Source organism: Ovis canadensis, chromosome 1, assembly GCF_042477335.2.
Source record: "Ovis canadensis isolate MfBH-ARS-UI-01 breed Bighorn chromosome 1, ARS-UI_OviCan_v2, whole genome shotgun sequence".
NCBI classification, from domain to species: domain Eukaryota; kingdom Metazoa; phylum Chordata; class Mammalia; order Artiodactyla; family Bovidae; genus Ovis; species Ovis canadensis.
Window position 1 is genome coordinate 267816735 of NC_091245.1, and position 18530 is coordinate 267835264.

General features: G+C 52.0%; 1 protein-coding gene and 1 pseudogene across 4 annotated transcripts in view; one reads left to right on the forward strand and one right to left on the reverse strand.

The window, feature by feature from the left end:
* The first annotated feature begins 1001 nt into the window (after positions 1 to 1001).
* Positions 1002 to 5380, forward strand: LOC138430389 (small ribosomal subunit protein eS6 pseudogene; annotated as a pseudogene).
* Positions 5381 to 8913: 3533 nt separating this feature from the next.
* The window catches only part of UBE2G2 (ubiquitin conjugating enzyme E2 G2), a 47990-nt gene continuing 38373 nt past the window's right edge, over positions 8914 to 18530 (reverse strand). For 3 of the 4 annotated variants that reach the window (XM_069566600.1, XM_069566586.1, XM_069566593.1), the window contains 3 exons: positions 16126 to 16244; positions 13805 to 13945; positions 8914 to 10656 (listed from right to left, as the gene is read on the reverse strand). In XM_069566600.1, the coding sequence (XP_069422701.1) occupies positions 10544 to 10656; positions 13805 to 13945; positions 16126 to 16244 (373 nt within the window). In that variant the 3' untranslated portion in view covers positions 8914 to 10543. The remainder of the gene's footprint in view (positions 10657 to 13804; positions 13946 to 16125; positions 16245 to 18530) is intronic. The other variant, XM_069566596.1, reaches the window with a different exon arrangement.

Genomic DNA, 18530 nt, shown 5'->3' on the forward strand with positions numbered 1-18530 from the left:
AAGGGAAATCAAAAAATGTCTAGAAACAAATGACAATGAAGACACAACAACTCAAAACCTATGGGATGCAGTGAAAGCAGTTCTAAGAGGGAAGTTTACACAACACAATCCTACATCAAGAAACAAGAAAAACATCGAATAGACAACCTAACTTTACGCCTAAAACAACTGGAAAAAGGAGAAGAAAAAAAAATTAGCAGAAGGAATGAAATCATAAAGATCCAAGCAGAAATAAATGAAAAATAATAGTAAAGATTAATAAAACTAAAAGCTAGTTCTTTCAGAAGATAAACAAAATTGACAAACCTTTAGCCAGACTCAAGAAAAAAAGAGAGAAGAATCAAATCAACAAAATTTGAAATGAAAAAGAGGTTACAACAGACAATGCAGAAATATAAAGGATTATAAGTGACTATTATGAGCAACTATATGGCAATAAAATGGATAACCTAGAAGAAATGGAAACATTCTCAGAAAAGTTCAATCTTCCAAGACTGAACCAGGAAGAAACAGAAATTATGAACAACCCAATTACAAGCACTGAAATTGAAGCTGTGATCAAACATCTCCCAAAAAACAAAAGCCCAGGACCAGATGGCTTCACAAGAGAATTTTATCAAACATTTAGAGAAGAGCTAATATCTATCCTTCTAAAACTCTTTCAAAAAAATTGCAAAGGAAGGAACACTTCCAAACTCATTCTACGAGGCCACCATCACCCTGATACCAAAACCAAAGATAACACAAAAAAAGAAAACTACAGGTTAATATCACTGATGAACATAGATGCAAAATTCCTCAACAAAATTTTAGCAAACAGAATTCAGCAACACTTCAAAAAGCTCATACACCATGATCAAGTTGGGTTTATTCCAGGAATGCAAGGATTCTTTAATATATGCAAATCAATCAATGTGATACACCATATTAACAAATTGAAAGATAAAAACCATATGATAGCTCTTTTTTGTGGTGCCTCGGAGGCTGTTGGCCGCTTCAGAATGAAGCTGAACATCTCTTTCCCGGCCACTGGCTGCCAGAAGCTAATAAAGTAGACGATGAACAAAAACTTCATACCTTCTACGAGAAGTGAATGGCCACAGAAGTTGCTGCTGACTCTCTGAAGGGTTATGTGGTCTGAATCGATGGCGGGAACGATAAGCAGGGTTTCCCCATGAAGCAGGGTGTCTTGACCCATGGCTGAGTTTGCCTGCTACTGAGTAAGGGGCGTTTCTGTTATAGACCAAGGAGGACTGGAGAGAGAAAGCACAAATCTGTACGGGGCTGCACTGTGCATGCCAATCTGAGTGTTCTCAATTTAGTCATCGTGAAAAAAGGAGAGAAGGATATTCCTGGACTCACCGACACTACAGTGCCTCGTCACCTGGGTCCCAAAAGAGCTGACAGAATCCGCAAACTTTTCAGTCTCTCTAAAGATGATGTCCACCAATATGTTGTGCAAAAGCCCCTAAACAAAGATGTTAAGAAACCTAGGACTAAAGCACCCAAGATTCAGCATCTCGTGACTCCACGAGTTCTGCAACACAAACGCCGGCGTATTGCTCTGAAGAAACAGCGTACTAAGAAAAATAAAGAAGTCTGTTCTATACATCTGTGTCTCTTTTGCTGTCTCGCATACAGGGTTATCATTACCATCTTTCTAAATTCCATATATATGTGTTAGTATACTGTATTGGTGTTTTTCTTTCTGGCTTACTTCACTCTGTATAATCAGCTCCAGTTTCATCCACCTCATTAGAACTGATTCAAATGTATTCTTTTTAATGGCTGAGTAATACTCCATTGTGTATGTGTACCACAGCTTTCTTATCCATTCATCTGCTGGTGGACATCTAGGTTGCTTCCATGTCCTGGCTATTACAAACAGTGCTGCAATGAACATTGGGGTACACGTGTCTCTTTCAATTCTGGTTTCCTCGGTGTGTATACCTGTGGCAGATTCATGTTGATGTATGGCAAAACCGATACAATATTGTAAAGTAATTAACCTCCAATTAAAATAAATAAATTTATATTTTAAAAAAGTCTACAAACAGTAAATGCTGGAGAGGGTGTGAAGAAAAGGGAATGCTCTTGCAGTGTTGATGGGAATGTAAATTGATACAGCCACTATGAGGACGGTATGGAGATTCCTTAAAAAACTAGGAATAAAACCACCATATGATCCAGCAATCCCACTCCTAGGCATATACCCTGAGGAAACCAAAATTTAAAAAGACACATGTATCCCATTGTTCATTGCAGCACTATTTACAATAGCTAGAACATGGAAGCAACCTAGATGTCCATCAACAGATGAATGGATAAAGAAGCTGTGGTGCATATACACAATGGAATATTACTCAGCCATAAAAAGGAACACATTTGAGTCAGTTCTGAGGTGGATGAACCTAGAACCTATTATACAGAGTAAAGTGAGTCAGAAAGAGAAACATAAATATCGTATTCTAACACATATATACAGAATCCAGAAGAACGGTACCAAAGAACTTATTTACAGGGCGGCAGTGGAGAAGCAAGCCATAGAGAATAGACTTACAGACATGGGGAGAGGGGAGGAGAGGGCGAGATGTATGGAAAGAGTAACATGAAAACTTACATTACCACATGTAAGATAGATAACCAACAGGAATTTGCTGTGTAGCTCAGGAAACTCAAACAGGGGCTCTGTATCAACCTAGAGGGGTGGGATGGGGCAGGAGATGGGAGGGAGGTTCAAAAGAGAGGGGATATATGTATACCTATGGCTGGTTCATGTTGAAGTTTGACAGAAAACAACAAAATTCTGTAAAGCAATTATCCTTCAATTTAAAAAAAATAGAAAAAAAGAAAAAAAAAAAAAAGACACTTGCTTCTTGGAAGAAAAGCTATGACCAACCTAGATAGCATATTAAAAAGCAGAGACAGTACTTTGCCAACAAAGTCCATCTAGTCAAAGCTATGGTTTTTCCTGCGGTCATGTATGGATGTTAGAATTGGACCATGAAGAAAGCTGAGCACTGAAGAATTGATGCTTTTAAACTGTGGTGTTGGAGAAGACTCTTGAGAGTCCCTTGGACTGCAAGGAGATCCAACCAGTCCATCCTAAAGGAAATCAGTCCTGAATATTCATTAGAAGGACTGATGCTGAAGCTGAAATTCCCAATACTTTGGCCACTTGATGTGAAGAACTGACTTCTTGGAAAAGACCCTGATGCTGGAAAAGAATGAAGGCAGGAGAAGGGGATGACAGAGGATGAGATGGTTGGATGGCATCACCGATGGATGGAAATGAGTAAGCTCCAGGAGTTGGTGATGGACAGGGAAGCCTGGCGTACTGCAATCCATGGGGTTTGGAGACAAACCTCAGTCAGACACAACTGAGCAACTGAACTGAACTGCCTCCTTCAAAGCCTTTAAATAACTGACTCCTGAAAGCAAAAGCTAGAACATCATCTGGGTGATCCCCGTGGGCATGTTACTCAGTGACAAATGGGGGGTCTTGAACGGCTATAGGATTCTGGGTGTCCCTTAAATATTAACTTTTGTTGTTGCTGTCCAGTCACCAAGTCGAGTCCAACTCTTTGCAACCCCAAGGACTTTAGCATACCAAGCTCCCCTGTCATTCACTATCTCTTGGAGCTTGCTCGAACTCATGTCCATTGAATCTGTGATGCCATCCAACTATCTCATCCTCTGTCATCCCCTTCTCCTCTTGTCCCCAATCTTTCCCAGCATCAGGGTCTTTCGCATCTGGTGACAAAAATATTGACACTTCAGCTTCAGCAACAGTCCTTCCAATGTAGATTCACAAAGTCAGGTATATCTATTATAATCCCTAGAGCAATCACTAAAAGATAACACAATAAATCTTTACACAAATCACACAATACATATATTTCAAAAGCTAATAAACTAAATGGAATACTGGAAAAAAGTTCAAATAACCCCAAACAAGGCGGGAAAACAGAAACAAATATCCCAGCCAGAGGAGCAGACAGAAAGCAGATAAAGCTGTAGACAGGTCCAAGCACCTCAATGATTGTATTAAATGGAAATATACTAATTATTAGAAGAGAGATAATTAGAAATAATAATTAGAAGAGAGACTATCACACTGGATAGATAGTAAAACCATAAAAACAAGATCCCAGGATGTGCTATCTATAAGAAATCCACTTTTCAAAAATCATTTTGCGTCAACTTTACTTTCATTTAAAAAAGATTTGGTTGGGCGGGGTGCTGTGCTGGGCTTCTTGGCTGTGGCACTCAGGCTTCTCCAGTTGCTGCGCGCTGCTCCAGACTGTGTGGGCTCAGCAGTTGTAGTTGCTCTAAGGCAAATGGGATCTTAGTTCCCTGACCAGGGATCAAACCTGCATCCCCTGCACTGGAATGCAGATTCTTAACCACTGGACTGCCAGGGAAGTCCCAAGAAATCCGTTTTACATACACTATATATAGCTTACATGTTAAAAACAACAACAAAAAAATCCCCAAAGAAAACAGCAGGTCCAAGTAGTTTAACAGGTGAGTTCTAACCAACTTCCAAGAAACAGGTGATCCAGTAAGGAAACAGAGTGGAGATTCTTCAAATGATCCTTGAGGCCTTGACTCTGGTGCCAAAACCCAGACACTGGGAGAAGCCTGCTCCACAGCCTCATGAGCGCTGCCAGGCTGGCGGAGCAGATAATTTCAGGAGGAACTGCACCACAGGCTGACGGGATTACCCACAAACACCGGATGGTGTAATTACAGAAAATCCGGAAATGCAACTGCCTTGAGGGATTAACATGGAAACTGTGCTCGTGGGTGCAGGCAGGTGGCAGGGCGGGGCAGGCATCCTGAGTGAGTGAAGTCTAAGCAGCGTCCTGAAGACGACCCAGAGTGGTGGGGGGGGGGGGGCGCGGGGAGGGGCGCATCTCAGCATGGGGTCGGGGGTGGTGGTGCCAGGCTCTCCTGAGATGGCCTGTCCTCCACTGACCAGAAGCCCTTGGGCTTCACAGCACAGGAGCAGCAGGACTTGGCCTGTGCTTCAAAAGGCGAGGGATCTGGGGGCAATTATTATCTCCCGTCAATGACCGGCTGGCTCCCTTCGTGTGTCCCCTCGGCCCTGGGCGGCAGTGAACACCCAGCCAGCACCTCACCTGGCTCGCCCACACGGATTCCACGTCCACAGTGGGCAGAGCTAATGTGATGGGGTGGCCTGGCTAAAGGCAGGAAGAGGAGACAGAGGTGAGGATGTGGGTGGGAAGGCAGGCCCTCTCCCAAGTGGTTCCAAAGACCCAGGGCCCTGGTTCGAGAACGTGTCCACTCTCTTGACCACCTGCAGGCCCCAGCGCAGAAGGCTGGCCCCGAGGGCTCCCTGCAGGCCCAGTGTTGAGGGTGCTCTAAGGCTGAGGCCTGGTCCACCGCCTCCTCCCTCCACTATCCTGGCTCAGGCCCTGCTTTCGGGGGCATCTGTGGTCTCCAGTTTGGGGCCTGGTTTGGCCGAGGGAAGACTCAGTGTTTCCCCCCAGTCTGGGGAAGTGTGGACAGAAGGGGATTCACCCCACCCTCCCCCGAAGCGGGGCTCTGGTTGGCTGGGGCTGATCCGGGCTGGCAGCGATCACAACCCGGTGATCTCAGCTCCGTGCAGTAGGCCTGGGACTCCCTCCCTCCCTTGTCCCTGCAGCCCAGGCCCAATGGTCCTTGTCAGCCCTCTAGGCGCTGGGCAGTGCCCAGGGGGTGCAGGGGGTGGGGGACGTGAAGGCCGAGCTCCATGCCCACCATGTCCCACAGGGCAGGACCTCAGGTGGTCTCCTCCTCCCTGGATACTGGAGGGTCTGGTGGGTGGGGGCTGGCGCTCACCCTCCACCAGCCCTCAAGGCTTCTTGCCCCAAGGAGCCCATGTGTGCACACGTGTTGTGTAGGGGGGCACCCGCCCTGAGCAGAAAGGGCCGGGCTGAGCGAGGTGGCGCCCGGGGTCTGCAGGTGGGACTCCCTCCCATGCCGGCACCCGCAAAGCTGCCCCAGGAGAAACCCCGAGACTGCTCTGCCCTGAAGCTCCAAGTGTTTCATGTGGTTCCAGCTCGTCGAGTACATCACCCAGCATTTCAAAGAGCCACTAGGAAGGCAGTTCTCCGTCTCTCCTCTCCCTCCAAGCTGGTTCCAATGTCAGGTCCTCTGCCAGGAGGGTAAGCCCACACCCGCACACACACGCTCACACCAACTTGAAAGGAATGTGTCACCACCGCTCCCTGGAGCCAGCCCAAGCCACAGGGTCGTCCAGTCGCTCACACACAGCTTGGCTGAGCCCTGTGGGGTGGGGACAGGCTGTGGGAACGCACCCCTGCAGCGTGTGGGGCTCACGATCTGGTCTGGCTGCCCCAGGGCACCCCTGCCTGGCAGGTCCCGGGCTGAGGTCCCCACTCCACAGGCCCGGGTGCCCCCACTGTGCTGCTGCCAGGGCCCCGCGGGAGCTGCTCCAATAGGGCCTTCCCCAGGCACAACGGCAGCAACCTGTGCAGAGGGACGGAGGTGGTCAGGTCTCACCCCTGACCTCTGCTCCCCTCCCCAAGCTGCGGCCCCCCATCCCCACCACCCCACCCACCCGGCTCCCTGCGCCCCTTGGAGGGCGGAGCTGAGCTGCCCTCATCTGGGATCCTGATCAGAGGTGCAAGTCTTGAGACCCCTGGGGACTCATGGGAGGAGAATGTTTAAGCAGGACCAACTGAAGCTGCTTAGTCACTTTGGAGCCCCTGCAAGATCCCCCCAGCATGGGATCCACCATGATGGACGGGTGCAGGGTACCGGCCAGGGGGCTGCACCCCTGCCGCTCTGAGGGTCACTCAGCCCAGCGCCCCTCAGTGTCACACCAGACACTCCCGTCCGGGAACCTCCCGGCTCTGTGTGTTTCACGCGTTGTTCCTTCACCCGACAAGTCCAGTCAACAAAGAGGTGAGGCTGAGGACACCCTGGTGTTTTGTGTCTAGAGGATGACTGCCCCAGAGGAGCTGTGTCTGTGGGCACAGGTGGAACCTGCCTGGCCGCACCCACGGGGGCCACATCAGCCCAGCCAGCCCCTGTTCAGTTGAGGAACCCAGGGTGCCGGGGCCTGACCGGCTCACCCAGATGCTGAGGGCTGCCTGCATGCAGCGGTGAGCCCCAGGGCCCCACCCCTGCCAGGAAGGAGGGGAGAAGCCAGAGGGGGACACGGCAGGGTACCCCAAAGCAGGGGTGGAGCGGACCGCAGTGTGGAGTCGGTGCCTCAGGAGGGAAGGTGTTGGTGGAGAGGGAGCCTGGGGGTGATGGTAGATGGCCTTGACGGGACAGAGGCTGGAAGGGCTGCCTCGGAAGTTGGGCTTCACTCCAGGGGAGGGTGGGGGCCCCAAGGCAAGTCCACACCCAGGAACCCTGGCTCATGGGTGGGGAAGGCAGACTGTCCTGTCCTCTACCGGGGCGGAACCAGGGGTCTGAGCCCCCCTCTACAAAAGCTGGTCCAGCGTCCTGATGTGCTCTGAGGCGCTGGGAAGGCACCCAGGGCCCGGGCATAGCCTCCTGGCCACGTCATCTGCGGTCAGGCCTTGGGATGGGGGGAGCAGTAGCAGGGGAGCCTGGGGTTACCAGGGTGGGTTCCGTCCTCCACCCAGGGCCCCTGACTGACACACACACGAGGGGTGCAGACACCAGCACGACCTCAGAGCAACCTGACTCTATAAAACCAGACAGGAAGCAGCCATGGCCACACATGGGAGGGAGTGGGGAACGGACCCTGTGAGCTCTTTTCTTCCAGTCACCCGGGCCAGAGCCCACAGAGACGCCCTTCCCAGGACACACCCAGGACAACGCAGCGAGTAGGCTTCCACGCCCACAGCTCTGCTCACCATCCCTGGAACCAGGCAAATAGGAGAACGAGGGTGGGCACTCACCCCAAACATCCTAACACCTGCGGAAGCCCAGCGCCGCGGGAGAGGGGCACTGAACCAACAGAATCGTTCACAGAGCAACCAAACATCCTGAAACAACCTAACTAAAAGCCCCACCAGGAAAAGCTCAGGATATGTGCACAGGAGGCCCGGGATGCCATCCTCAGGCAGGAGGGAAAGTGTGGTGAGGCGTCTCACGTGGGGGCCTCAACCGTCTGCACAACCGTGAGGTGTGCGCTGCACACCTGCTCTTGCTCGGCAACTGGGGCCTTGGTGCCAGGCAGAGGGTGCCCACGTGAGCATCCCGATAAACTCCCTCAGCGCTTGTCTCCCAGGAAGCCTGTGTCTGGTACCCCCTTGACTTCTCCCCAGGCCATGTTTCTGGAGGTGCTGGAGCCCCTGGGACTTTCGCTCTAAGAGCTGGCAGCTGTGAGGCCTCCTGAGCACCCCCTGAACCCAGGGTGGCATTAGGGACCCACCTCACTATCCTGCCAGAGATCAAAATAGTACAAAGTGGGACGGAAGCCCCTCAGCAAAGGGCAGAATGAGCGCTGCTGGGAGAGGGGCCGAGCCCCAACCGTACACACGTGGAGCCGGGGAGGAGGGGGCAGAAGGATATCACGGGGCCACACAGGAATAGTATGGCAGGTCAGCAGCTGGCCTCTGCACCAACACAGCCCGAGACCAGACTCGTGTCAGCAGCCGTGCCGAGACCCGCAGCTGTGACGGGTGTGAGATTTGAGGGCAGAACAGTAGCACCATCTCAGCGCCTGCTGGTCTCCCCTTGCCCAATGAGGTTGGTGAAAACATCCACAGACCCTGACGCGGACACCGGGAATCAGGGGAGACCAGAGGGCGGGAGGAACAGGAAGCCAGTGGCACTCGCCGAAGCTCAGGCGTCTTGGGGAGATGGGGCAGTGGGGGTCCCAGTGCCCGTGCTCCCCAGGGGTCTGCTCCGCTATTCCCATACAATTACATTACACCACGACAAAGGAAAACACTGTCAGAATAGGGGGAAAATAGAACTTTATTTTCACCGTAGGAACTAGACTCTGTCACAGAATAAGGACACTACGGGACTCTCTTGCCTCATTTAATACAAATGAATAAAGACATTCTGCAGAGGGACCGCCTCTACGCTGTCTCTGGGCTCGCTGCCCTGTGGCCAGCGTGCCCCGCAGTGCCCGCCCCTCACACCCAGCCCACGGCCACTTTCTCCTCTCCACGAAGGCGCTGCAGCCCCACGCAGGCCTGTGAGCACCACCAGGTGCGACACCTCCATTCCCACCCCTTTCCCAGGACCAGTCCTCAGACTGAACTTCAACCTGTAAATGACCCCTTTCTGAGGAGGAGGACTCGGGTTCCCACAGAAGCCTCTTAGGCAGAACTACTGAACATCAAGCATCAGTGAGCTCGCAGGAAGCAGAGCCCTGCCCACAGCACGTCGAGCAGTGCAAAGGACAGCACGATGTCGAGCGTCCTGTGCGTCTTGTAGATTGTCCCTTATTTCAAAAATAAAACTCCTATTTAAATTGAACCTGTTTGCAACAGGCCAGATGTGTGATTCTGCACGCAATAGATCTGTTATTGCTTGAAACGTAACCCCAGGGCTGAGCTGCCCATGCCGGGGCACGCAGACCATCTCGAAATCACGAACCACAGCTGAGCGCCCGCCCACAACAGGGATCCGGGACCCGCACCATGCTTCTCGAAGGCGCTGATCAGGTCCAGGTAAGGCACGCTCTGTGCTCTGCGCTGAGTGGAGCCCTCCCCTTCCTTCCCCTCCCAAGCTGCAAAGAATGGTTTTGTCCCAACAGTCATAGTTGTTGCCACAGCCACTGTGTACACACGCTCAGAACCTCCTGGCCTTCAGACTGGAAAAGAAAACCTCCTGCACACCCAAAAGGTGCCTAGACTACAGCCTTGGCTTCACATGCTCGCACTCCACGTACTAGTACCCGAGACTCAAGGGTGAGCTGCAGTGAACACCAGCAGGGAAGATGCTGGGCCTTACAGCCAGCACGGGACTTTTCCATGCACTCCCTTTCCATTAATCCACATTTTAAAAAAGTATTTCTTTCCTGACAGTATTTCTAAATGTGACTATGTGTAACATACAACAAATGAAAAATATGACTAGACTGCAAGAAAAATAACCTGCTTGCGAAACAAGGTACTGAAACAAAGTCGTGTGCTCCTTGCTGGGGACAAGGGGACCAAGAGGGACCCAGGAGACATCCGGCTGTAGCCCTCCGCCTAGGCAAAAAGGCCCCAGATCCTCAGGGGGAGAGTCAGCGGCTCTAGTCACGGGGCTGGCATGCCCCCTCAGCGCTCCCACTCCAGGCAGTGCGGGGTGCACAGGTGTGCCAGCGGGAGAGGCAGTGGTGACAACGCGCCTGGCCCCCGAGTCCCTCGTAGGGAGCCCCAGCTGAGCCTGACTGCCATCCTACGGAAGCCCGCATTTCAGAGAGAAGCCTGCCTGGGGTGTAGAAGGTACAAAAAACACAGATGCTGTGGTTCTGCAAGCTCGCCTTTTTTGGTACCAGCACAGAGTGTCCCTGTCACTGAGTGTCCCAGAGGAAACCCCGCGAACCGCCTAGCAGTGCGTCTGCACGCGGCTGTGCACGGGCACGGGAGGCTCAGAGCCCCAGCGACTTCTGCACAATCTGCTTGGCGACCTTGTAGAACTGCTCCCGGTCGTCCCTCCACATCTTGGAGGCATCTACGTTGGCACCGCTCTCATCATTCGGCTCTGAAAGAGGGAGAATCTCCAGGTGAAAGGGGCTTGGCCAGGAAGGGCCTGGCACGACCCCCACGTCCCGTAAGGGCATTGGGCATCTCCCCATGGAGGGAACCAGAAACTGTGGGAGGCTGTCAGTTCTCTGGGGGTAAAAGCCCCTCCTGAGGGGCCAGGAAGAAGAGTGGTGCAAGCCACCCCCGGGCTTCTCCACCCAGAGCGACAGCTTCACTTTAACACCAGCTGGCAGGCCGAGCAGCCGAAGGGCCCAGCCTCTCCATTCCGTGGAGGCACTGCCCCCACGACCAGGGTTGCAGGCCACTCCTCCCTTGGTTCCTCTGAGCCCCCTGTGTCCCGCCTACGGAAGTCCCTCCAAGCTGCGTCCCCTCCTGCCTCCTCCAGAGACAGCCCCGCACCTCACCTCCATGGCCAGGCCTTGGAGAGCCCCCGTCAAGGGTGGACACCCAAACTCTGCTCTTCCCCAAATCCTGCTCCCTCTCGACTCCCATCCCAAAGACAACGCCCCTCCACCCGCTGTCAGGGCAGGAGTAGGAGCCCCCTCACACCAGGCACTGAGCCTCCAGGGTCTTCCCAGCCTTGCCCTCCTCTCGGCTGGGACCTTCCCCACCTGCTTCAAGCACTTGGACTGCAAGGACGATTCTTCTTCGGCACTGCCGTATGGTCTAACAGCCCCATGAGTGTCAGGCTCTGGGAGAGCACTTGTCCACAGGGCAACTCCCCAAGCTGGGCTCCAGCCACACCCAGTCCTGGCAGGGCCACCATGAGGCTCAGCGCTCACCGCAAATGCCCCACCCCCCTCACCTTGTAACTCCTCTGTGTTCTAAGCTGACCTCAGGGAGTGGCCCAAGCGCCCCATGTCCTCACCTCAGATCGACCACTGTGCTGCACCACTGGTGGGTGTCAAAGTGCCCTAGATTGTGGGGCCTCAGGCCTGGGGTCAGTGTCGCCTGAGCTTTACACCCAGGACACGGTGTCTGTAATACAGCAGGACTCCCAGGTCAGGGCACAGCTAACCACGGCCAGTGGCATGGCAGACACACACAAGACCATCTCCACATCCCCAGTTATGAAAAGTGAGCTTACGCTTGGAGAAGAGCATGCGACTAACGCTAAACAAAAAAGCAGAGAAGAATATACATCAACTACTCAGGGAGGAGGTTCATGACACTGTACAGGAAGCAGTGATCAAACCCACCCCCCAGAAGAAGAAAGGCAAAAAGGAGGCCTTACAAATAGCTGAGAAAAGAAGAGAAGTGAAAGGCAAAGGAGAAAAGGAAAGATACACCCATCTGAATGCAGAGTTCCAAAGAGTAACAAGGAGAGATAAGAAAGCCTTTCTAAGTGAATAATGCAGAGAAGTAGAGGGAAACAACAGAATGGGAAAGACTACAGATCTCTTCAAGAAAGTCAGATACCAAGGGAACATTTCATGCAAAGATGGGCTCGATAAAGGACAGAATGGTAGGGAAGCAGAAGATATTCAGAAGAGGTGGCAAGAACACACAAAAGAACTATACAAAAAATATCTTCATGACCCAGTTATCCACGATGGTGTGATCACTCACCTAGAGCCAGACATCTCGGCGTGCAAAGTCAAGTGGACCTTAGGATCACTATGAACAAAGCTAGTGGAGGTATTGAATGTTGCCCTCAATATGCCTACAAATATGGAAAACTCAGCAGTAGCCACGGGCTTGGAAAAGATCAATTTTCATTCCAATCCCAAAGAAGGGCAAAGCCAAAGAATGTTCAAACTACTGCACAACTGCACTCATTTCACACGCTAACAAAGTAATGCTCAAAATTCTCTAAGCCAGGCTTCAACAGTACATGAACCAAGAACTTCCAGATGTTCAAGCTGGATTTAGAAAGAGCAGAGGAATTGGAGATCAAATTGCCAATATCCACTGGATCATAGAAAAAGCAAGAGAATTCTAGAAAAACTTCACTGACTATGCTAAAGCCTTTGATTATATGGATCACAACAAAGTGGAAAATTCTGAAAGAGATGGGAATACCAAACCACCTTACTTGCCTCCTAAGAAACGTGTATGCAGATCAAGAAGCAACAGTTAGGACCGGACATGAAACAACGGACTGGTTCCAAATTGGGAAAGGAGTAAGTCAAGGCTATATATTGTCACCCTGCTTATTTAACTTACATGCAGAGCACATCATGCAAAATGCCAGGCTTGATGAAGCACAAGCTGGAATCAAGACTGCCAGGAGAAATATCAACAACCTCAGCTATGCAGATGACACCACCCTTATGGCAGAAAGTGAAGAAGAACTCAAGAGCCTCTTGATGAAAGTGTAAGAGAATGAAAAAGCTGGCTTAAAACTCAACATTCAAAAAACTAAGATCATGGCATATAGTCCCATCACTTCATGGCAAATAGATGGGGAAAAATTGGAAACAGTGACAGACTTTATTTTCTTGGGCTCCAAAATCACTGCAGATGGTGATTGCATCCACGAAATTAAAAGACACTTGCTCCTTGGATGAAAAGCTATGACAAACCTAGACAGTGTATTAAAAAGTAGAGACATTACATTGCCAACAAAGGTCCGTATAGTCAAAGCTATGGTTTTTCCAGTACTCATGAATGGATATGAGAGTTGGACCATAAAGAAGGCTGAATGCCGAAGAATTGATGCTTTTGAGCTGTGGTGTTGGAGAAGACTCTTGAGAGTCCCCTAGACCGCAAGGAGATGAAACCAGTCAATCCTAAAGGAAATCAATCCTGAATATTCATTAGAAGGATTAATGCTGAAGCTGAAGCCCTAATACTTTGGCTACCTGATGCGAAGAGTTGACACATCAGAAAAGACCCTGATGCTGGGAAAGTTTGAGGGCAGGAGAAGGGGACGACAGGGATGAGATGGTGGGATGGCATCATAGACTCAATGGACATGAGTTTGAGCAAGCTCCGGGACCTGGTGATGGACAAGACAGCCTGGCGTGCTGCAGTCCATGGGGTCAGAAAGAGTTGGACACGACTGAGTGACTGAACACCACCACTCAGGAAGGACCAGCGAGCTGCAAGACAAGGGTTAGTGAAGAAAGAGAAGCAGGCCCCAGTGTCAAGTCTCTTCTCTGGACAGGAACTGCTACCGTCTTGGGGCGGCGGGGCGGCGTTACCTGCCAGCATGCTCACCACCGACAGGAGGATCTTCTCCACGCTCTGCACAGGGCTCCAGCGCTCGGCGCTGCTCTCGTAGCCCATGGGGTCGTCACCAGGAGCGTGCAGGATGGAGATGCAGACTCTGCCATCTGGGTAGACTGCAGGGCAGGACACACACGGTTAGCCGAGGGAACGCTGGTGACAGGTCCGACAGGGACCGGTCGGACCATGGAGAAGAGGCATGAGCAGTGGCTACTGAAGGGAGCTGTCTGCACCACGACACAACCGTGGCCTGGGCGCCACACTAACATCCACACCCCGCCCACAGGCCCAGCGGGCTCCCAGGGCACTGCTCGATCACGAACACGGTGCTGGGCCGGCCTGCACAGCCCTAGTCCCCGTGGGGTGGCTCCATTTTCATATGGATTTTACAGGTATTACATCCAAGGGGATAAATGAAAGGCCATCTGGTCATCAGATATTCTACCCATGTGTCTCACGTAGTTAGGATCTTCACAACACTCTCATTACGAGCTTCTCAGATACTCCTCATTCTGCCATTAAACCTCTGAACTGGACTGTGTAAAACACAAGTCCCCGTGACTAGGAAAAAGGCTACAGGAATTACTTAACTGTCCAGAAAAACACAGGTACTGAGATTTCTCCTGGTAACTTATTCTAACAGAAAATGACCACCTGAATTCTCTGGAAATCAGCTGTGCTTGAATTGAAATCCATCTTCCATCAACAGCACCACCAATTAGACCCTCGAGATGCACCTGCCATTTTCCTTTCACAGCTCTCAGATGAATCGGTACATGCTCCGATACCCAGGGATCAACTCGTCAACCTGTAAGGCTATTCAGTGGTACCAGTAACAGGCAGTTTTAAATAAACTGGCTGACTTCACCTCCACCATCTTGTGACCCTCTAGCAGAGGGAGCAGCTCTAAACAGCCTTTCCTCCACACCTCGCCCCTGGACCCCAACATCCAGCTCCAGCAGCTGCTGCGCACTCACTGAAGGGTTAGAAGACCAAGTGCCATCTGTCCTAGACACTGGGATGTCCGTCCGAGGTCCACACGCATGGGACCCAGGCACCCAGGACACTCTGAACAGCTCTCTCTGCCACGGACAGAGAGGACACATCCAGTTTTCAACTCCAGCGTCACTTCCTCAGAGTGCGAGGCCCATGCGATGGCACTGCTGCCCCAGAAACATCGGTAAGTAGCTGTGCCCCTGCCCCACCCCCCTGCAGCCATTAGTGTGACCTCCTAAAGCCCACCCCCACCCCACCCCGGGCCCACCCCCACCCCCACCCCCACCCCCAGGGCTTCGTCCCCAGCACCCACCCCTGGTGCCAGGCTGGCAGTCTCTCTCCTCCAGCCACAGCAGAGCCCCAGCCTGTGCACTCACTCTGCCCTCTGCACTGCACACCGTGGCCCTTCTGAGACCACACTGGTCATGCCGGCCTCTCCACCCCCTCACACCCTCCCCCAGCCCCCCAGCGGACCTCCATTGCTCCTCAGACAAACATCAGAATCCTTAATGTTGACTAAGAGGCCCACCGCCTCTTAGTTGGAGGTTTGCCCCCACACCCCCAACACGGGGCCTCTGCACAGACCAGATTCCCTCTCTGCCCCACACAGACCCTGGCCACCCCTGCTGCTCCTCCCACGGAAGGGGGGCTCCACACCCACCTCGCAGGTGCCCTCCTGGCCCCCATGGGGCTCCTCATCTGTACAACCCCGTGATCAGCACCCATCGCTGCCCTCAGATGGGAGCTCCTGCCCATCACGCCCCCACCTCTGACTATCTGCTCACTGCGGCACCCCAGCAACCCACGGTGAATCTGCTGGGTTGCCCTCCGTGTTTACGGACTGACCAACCTTCATGATATTGTCACACAGTTCTCTCAAAAACAACTAACAAAATAAAAGTGGCACGCATACTCACTCACTGTAAGGCTAAATTTTAAAACTGTACTGATTATCTGAACATCAAATATGTTATCAGACTATTAGCACCCCCATAACTCAGCAACTTATTGGCCACATCTGTCTTTAAACTACATCACAGGTGTCATTTTAAAGACTGTATTTATCTTCAATGTAATCTTATTTTTAATTACGCACAATCGTCTTCATAGTTGCATTTTACTGTTAATCACCTTGAACTTGCTGACTTCTTCAGTTGCCTCTACCAACCACAGTGAATGTTTAAATGGTGTATTATGGGAAATTCCAAACACACAGCAGAACCACACCACGCGACACATACCCGCCTGCACGCACCTCCAGGCGTCCCTGGAGCCAGCACGCTACTTCAGGAGCACTTACTGTTGGGGTGAAACATCTCGCAGGTAAATCTCATCTTTGGGGGACTTAATGGGTAATCAAGCGGGAAACTCAGGATGGCAGGAAACACCCCAAACTCAAAACAGGTGTCTTCTGGGCCCCTGAAAGATACAGAAAGAGCAACAGAAACAGGTAGATTTTCTTCAAAGTCTATCACATTTTAGACGTAAGTACAGGATACTTCTACTGCTTTACAAATAAATGTAGGTGAAAAGATGGTCTAAATAACACGATGAACTGGCTCTGGATGGGAAGCACTGTGTTGCTGTCCCCTTCCAATCTGGCTTAAACCATGAAGGGTGGGCCAGGCAGAGTCTCACATTAGCAAGGGTGAGAGGGAGGCCGCAGCACCTGCCAGAGGAGTGGGTCAGAGGAGCGAGCCAGAGCCGGCATGAGGGCGCGCAGGGTCCTGTCTGCCTGCGCAGTACAACTACACGCTATGATAAAGACACACACCAAGGCACGTGTTAGAGCAGGCTCCACTGTGCTGAACGAAAAAGCAGCCGCCAGCTATTATCTCGAAGGCTAGCTGTAGCTTTTGAAAGTGCCTGAGAAGTGACTCTGTAACCTCCAAGGGGCAGACCCAGAGCACACAGGGACGGCTGGCTGATGAGGCTCGAGCGCACGTGTGTGAGCCGCAAGCCCTGACCTGCAGGCCTGGGCTCGCACATCCTGGGCCGACAGTCACCTGGGTCCTCGCTGTCACCAGGCACGTGCCTGCCTGCCTGGGTTCACATCCTCCTTGTGTGGAAAATGGCAGAAACGGGCCAAACCACTTTCAAAATCCTGTCAAATTTTAAAAATGCTATTCTGAACAACAGACAAGATGGAAGGCCAGCAGAGAGAGCGGCGAGCCACCCTACTCACAGTGTGTCAGGGAGAAACCTTCTCCCCTCACAGATACAAACGTCTCATAAAACAGGCCCGACACCTGGACCAGCTTTCCTAAGCAAACGTTTGTAAGGAGGCAGAACTGACGAATAACAGCTACACACAGTGACACAGGGCAACACTGTGGGAAGAGCAGTCAGTCCAACAACGAGGAGGGATCCTGTTCTCTTCACAGGAGCGGAGAGGGCCTGAGGCCAAGGGAACACGCGGGCCCCGGAGACGGCAGGGGACAGAGAGCCTGCGCTACAGCAGAGGCTCCCTGTGCAGAGACACTTGACTTCTCCTAGTGGAGGCGCCCAGCACACAGAGCTGGGACCGCGCCACTGCTGGGGGTGCAGGTGGAAATGGTCAAAACGAGATCAAGGCGACAAGGTTTGGTGGAGCCGTGTTTTCTCAACGGAAGACACACACGTGGATTCTGAAAGCTGTGTCCCTGCTACTCTGGGGGAGACCAGAGGGAAAAGCTGGTCAGTGTGGTGCCTGAGTGTCTAAGACAGCAGTACCAGAGTCTGGGACAGGACAGCCACACAGGGGGCGAGGGTGAGGGGCTCCCCGACAGCTGTCCCAAGCCTTCCCCTCTGAACGGGTCTGCACCCCGCGCCCTTCTCCAGTTGAGAACTCACAGCAGAGGATGAACACCACTGCGGGGCTCCCCACGCATCCTCCCAGGGGAGGTGCCAAGAAGGAGGGCTGTGGCCTCGGCTAGGGTCCCCCCACCTCGGGCCGGGTCCCAGATTGGGTGGCTGAGGGGGCGCAGTGCAGGGCACAGCCCAGGCTGCTGACCCAGGAGCCGGCAGAGCAGGCCACGGGCATGCCAGGAAGGCTCGCAGCGCCTCACTGTCCCTGGCAGCTCCGAGCCAGAACAGAAAAGAACGTCTAGGTAGGTCGTGTTTTTGGACTGAGCCAACTAGTATTTGCTCAAGACTTTGATAACAGGTCTTTGTTTCTCATAACAGGGCTTTCTTTAAAATAAAACAAAACCCACTGTGTCGTCCACAGCTTCAGAAGCAAGATCAAACATTTCCTAAAGTGCTCCCACATCTGAAATATCAAAGCTACTTTCAAATGCTCTGGTTCGCTACTGGTTGAAATGGGGGCTTCCTCTCTTCCAGGACACCCGGCGCCTTGGCCCAGCACGCGGGTGTGCCCACATGCACGGAGGCACGCTGGCTGACTTCACGGAAAATGCTATCGAGTAAATTCCTGAGCTAAGATGGGAGACATAATTAGCGTTGTTTTTGGACAGCTTTCTTGCCACACTTTAGGACAGCTTCGCTCCTCCTCCACTAAAGAGGGCCTCACCTCTAAACCATATTTATCTGAGGCAAACACAAATTCTTCAAAGCCTACAAGTTGTTTTCTACTGTAATCGATTAAAATGATGGCCTCAATTACTGCAGAGCTGAGAGATGTATTTCATTTCCTTTCTGAGACCAGCATTCAGAGCAGAGCAGAACAGCCTTGGTCTCCTCTGTAAAAGCAGCAGTCCACTCTGC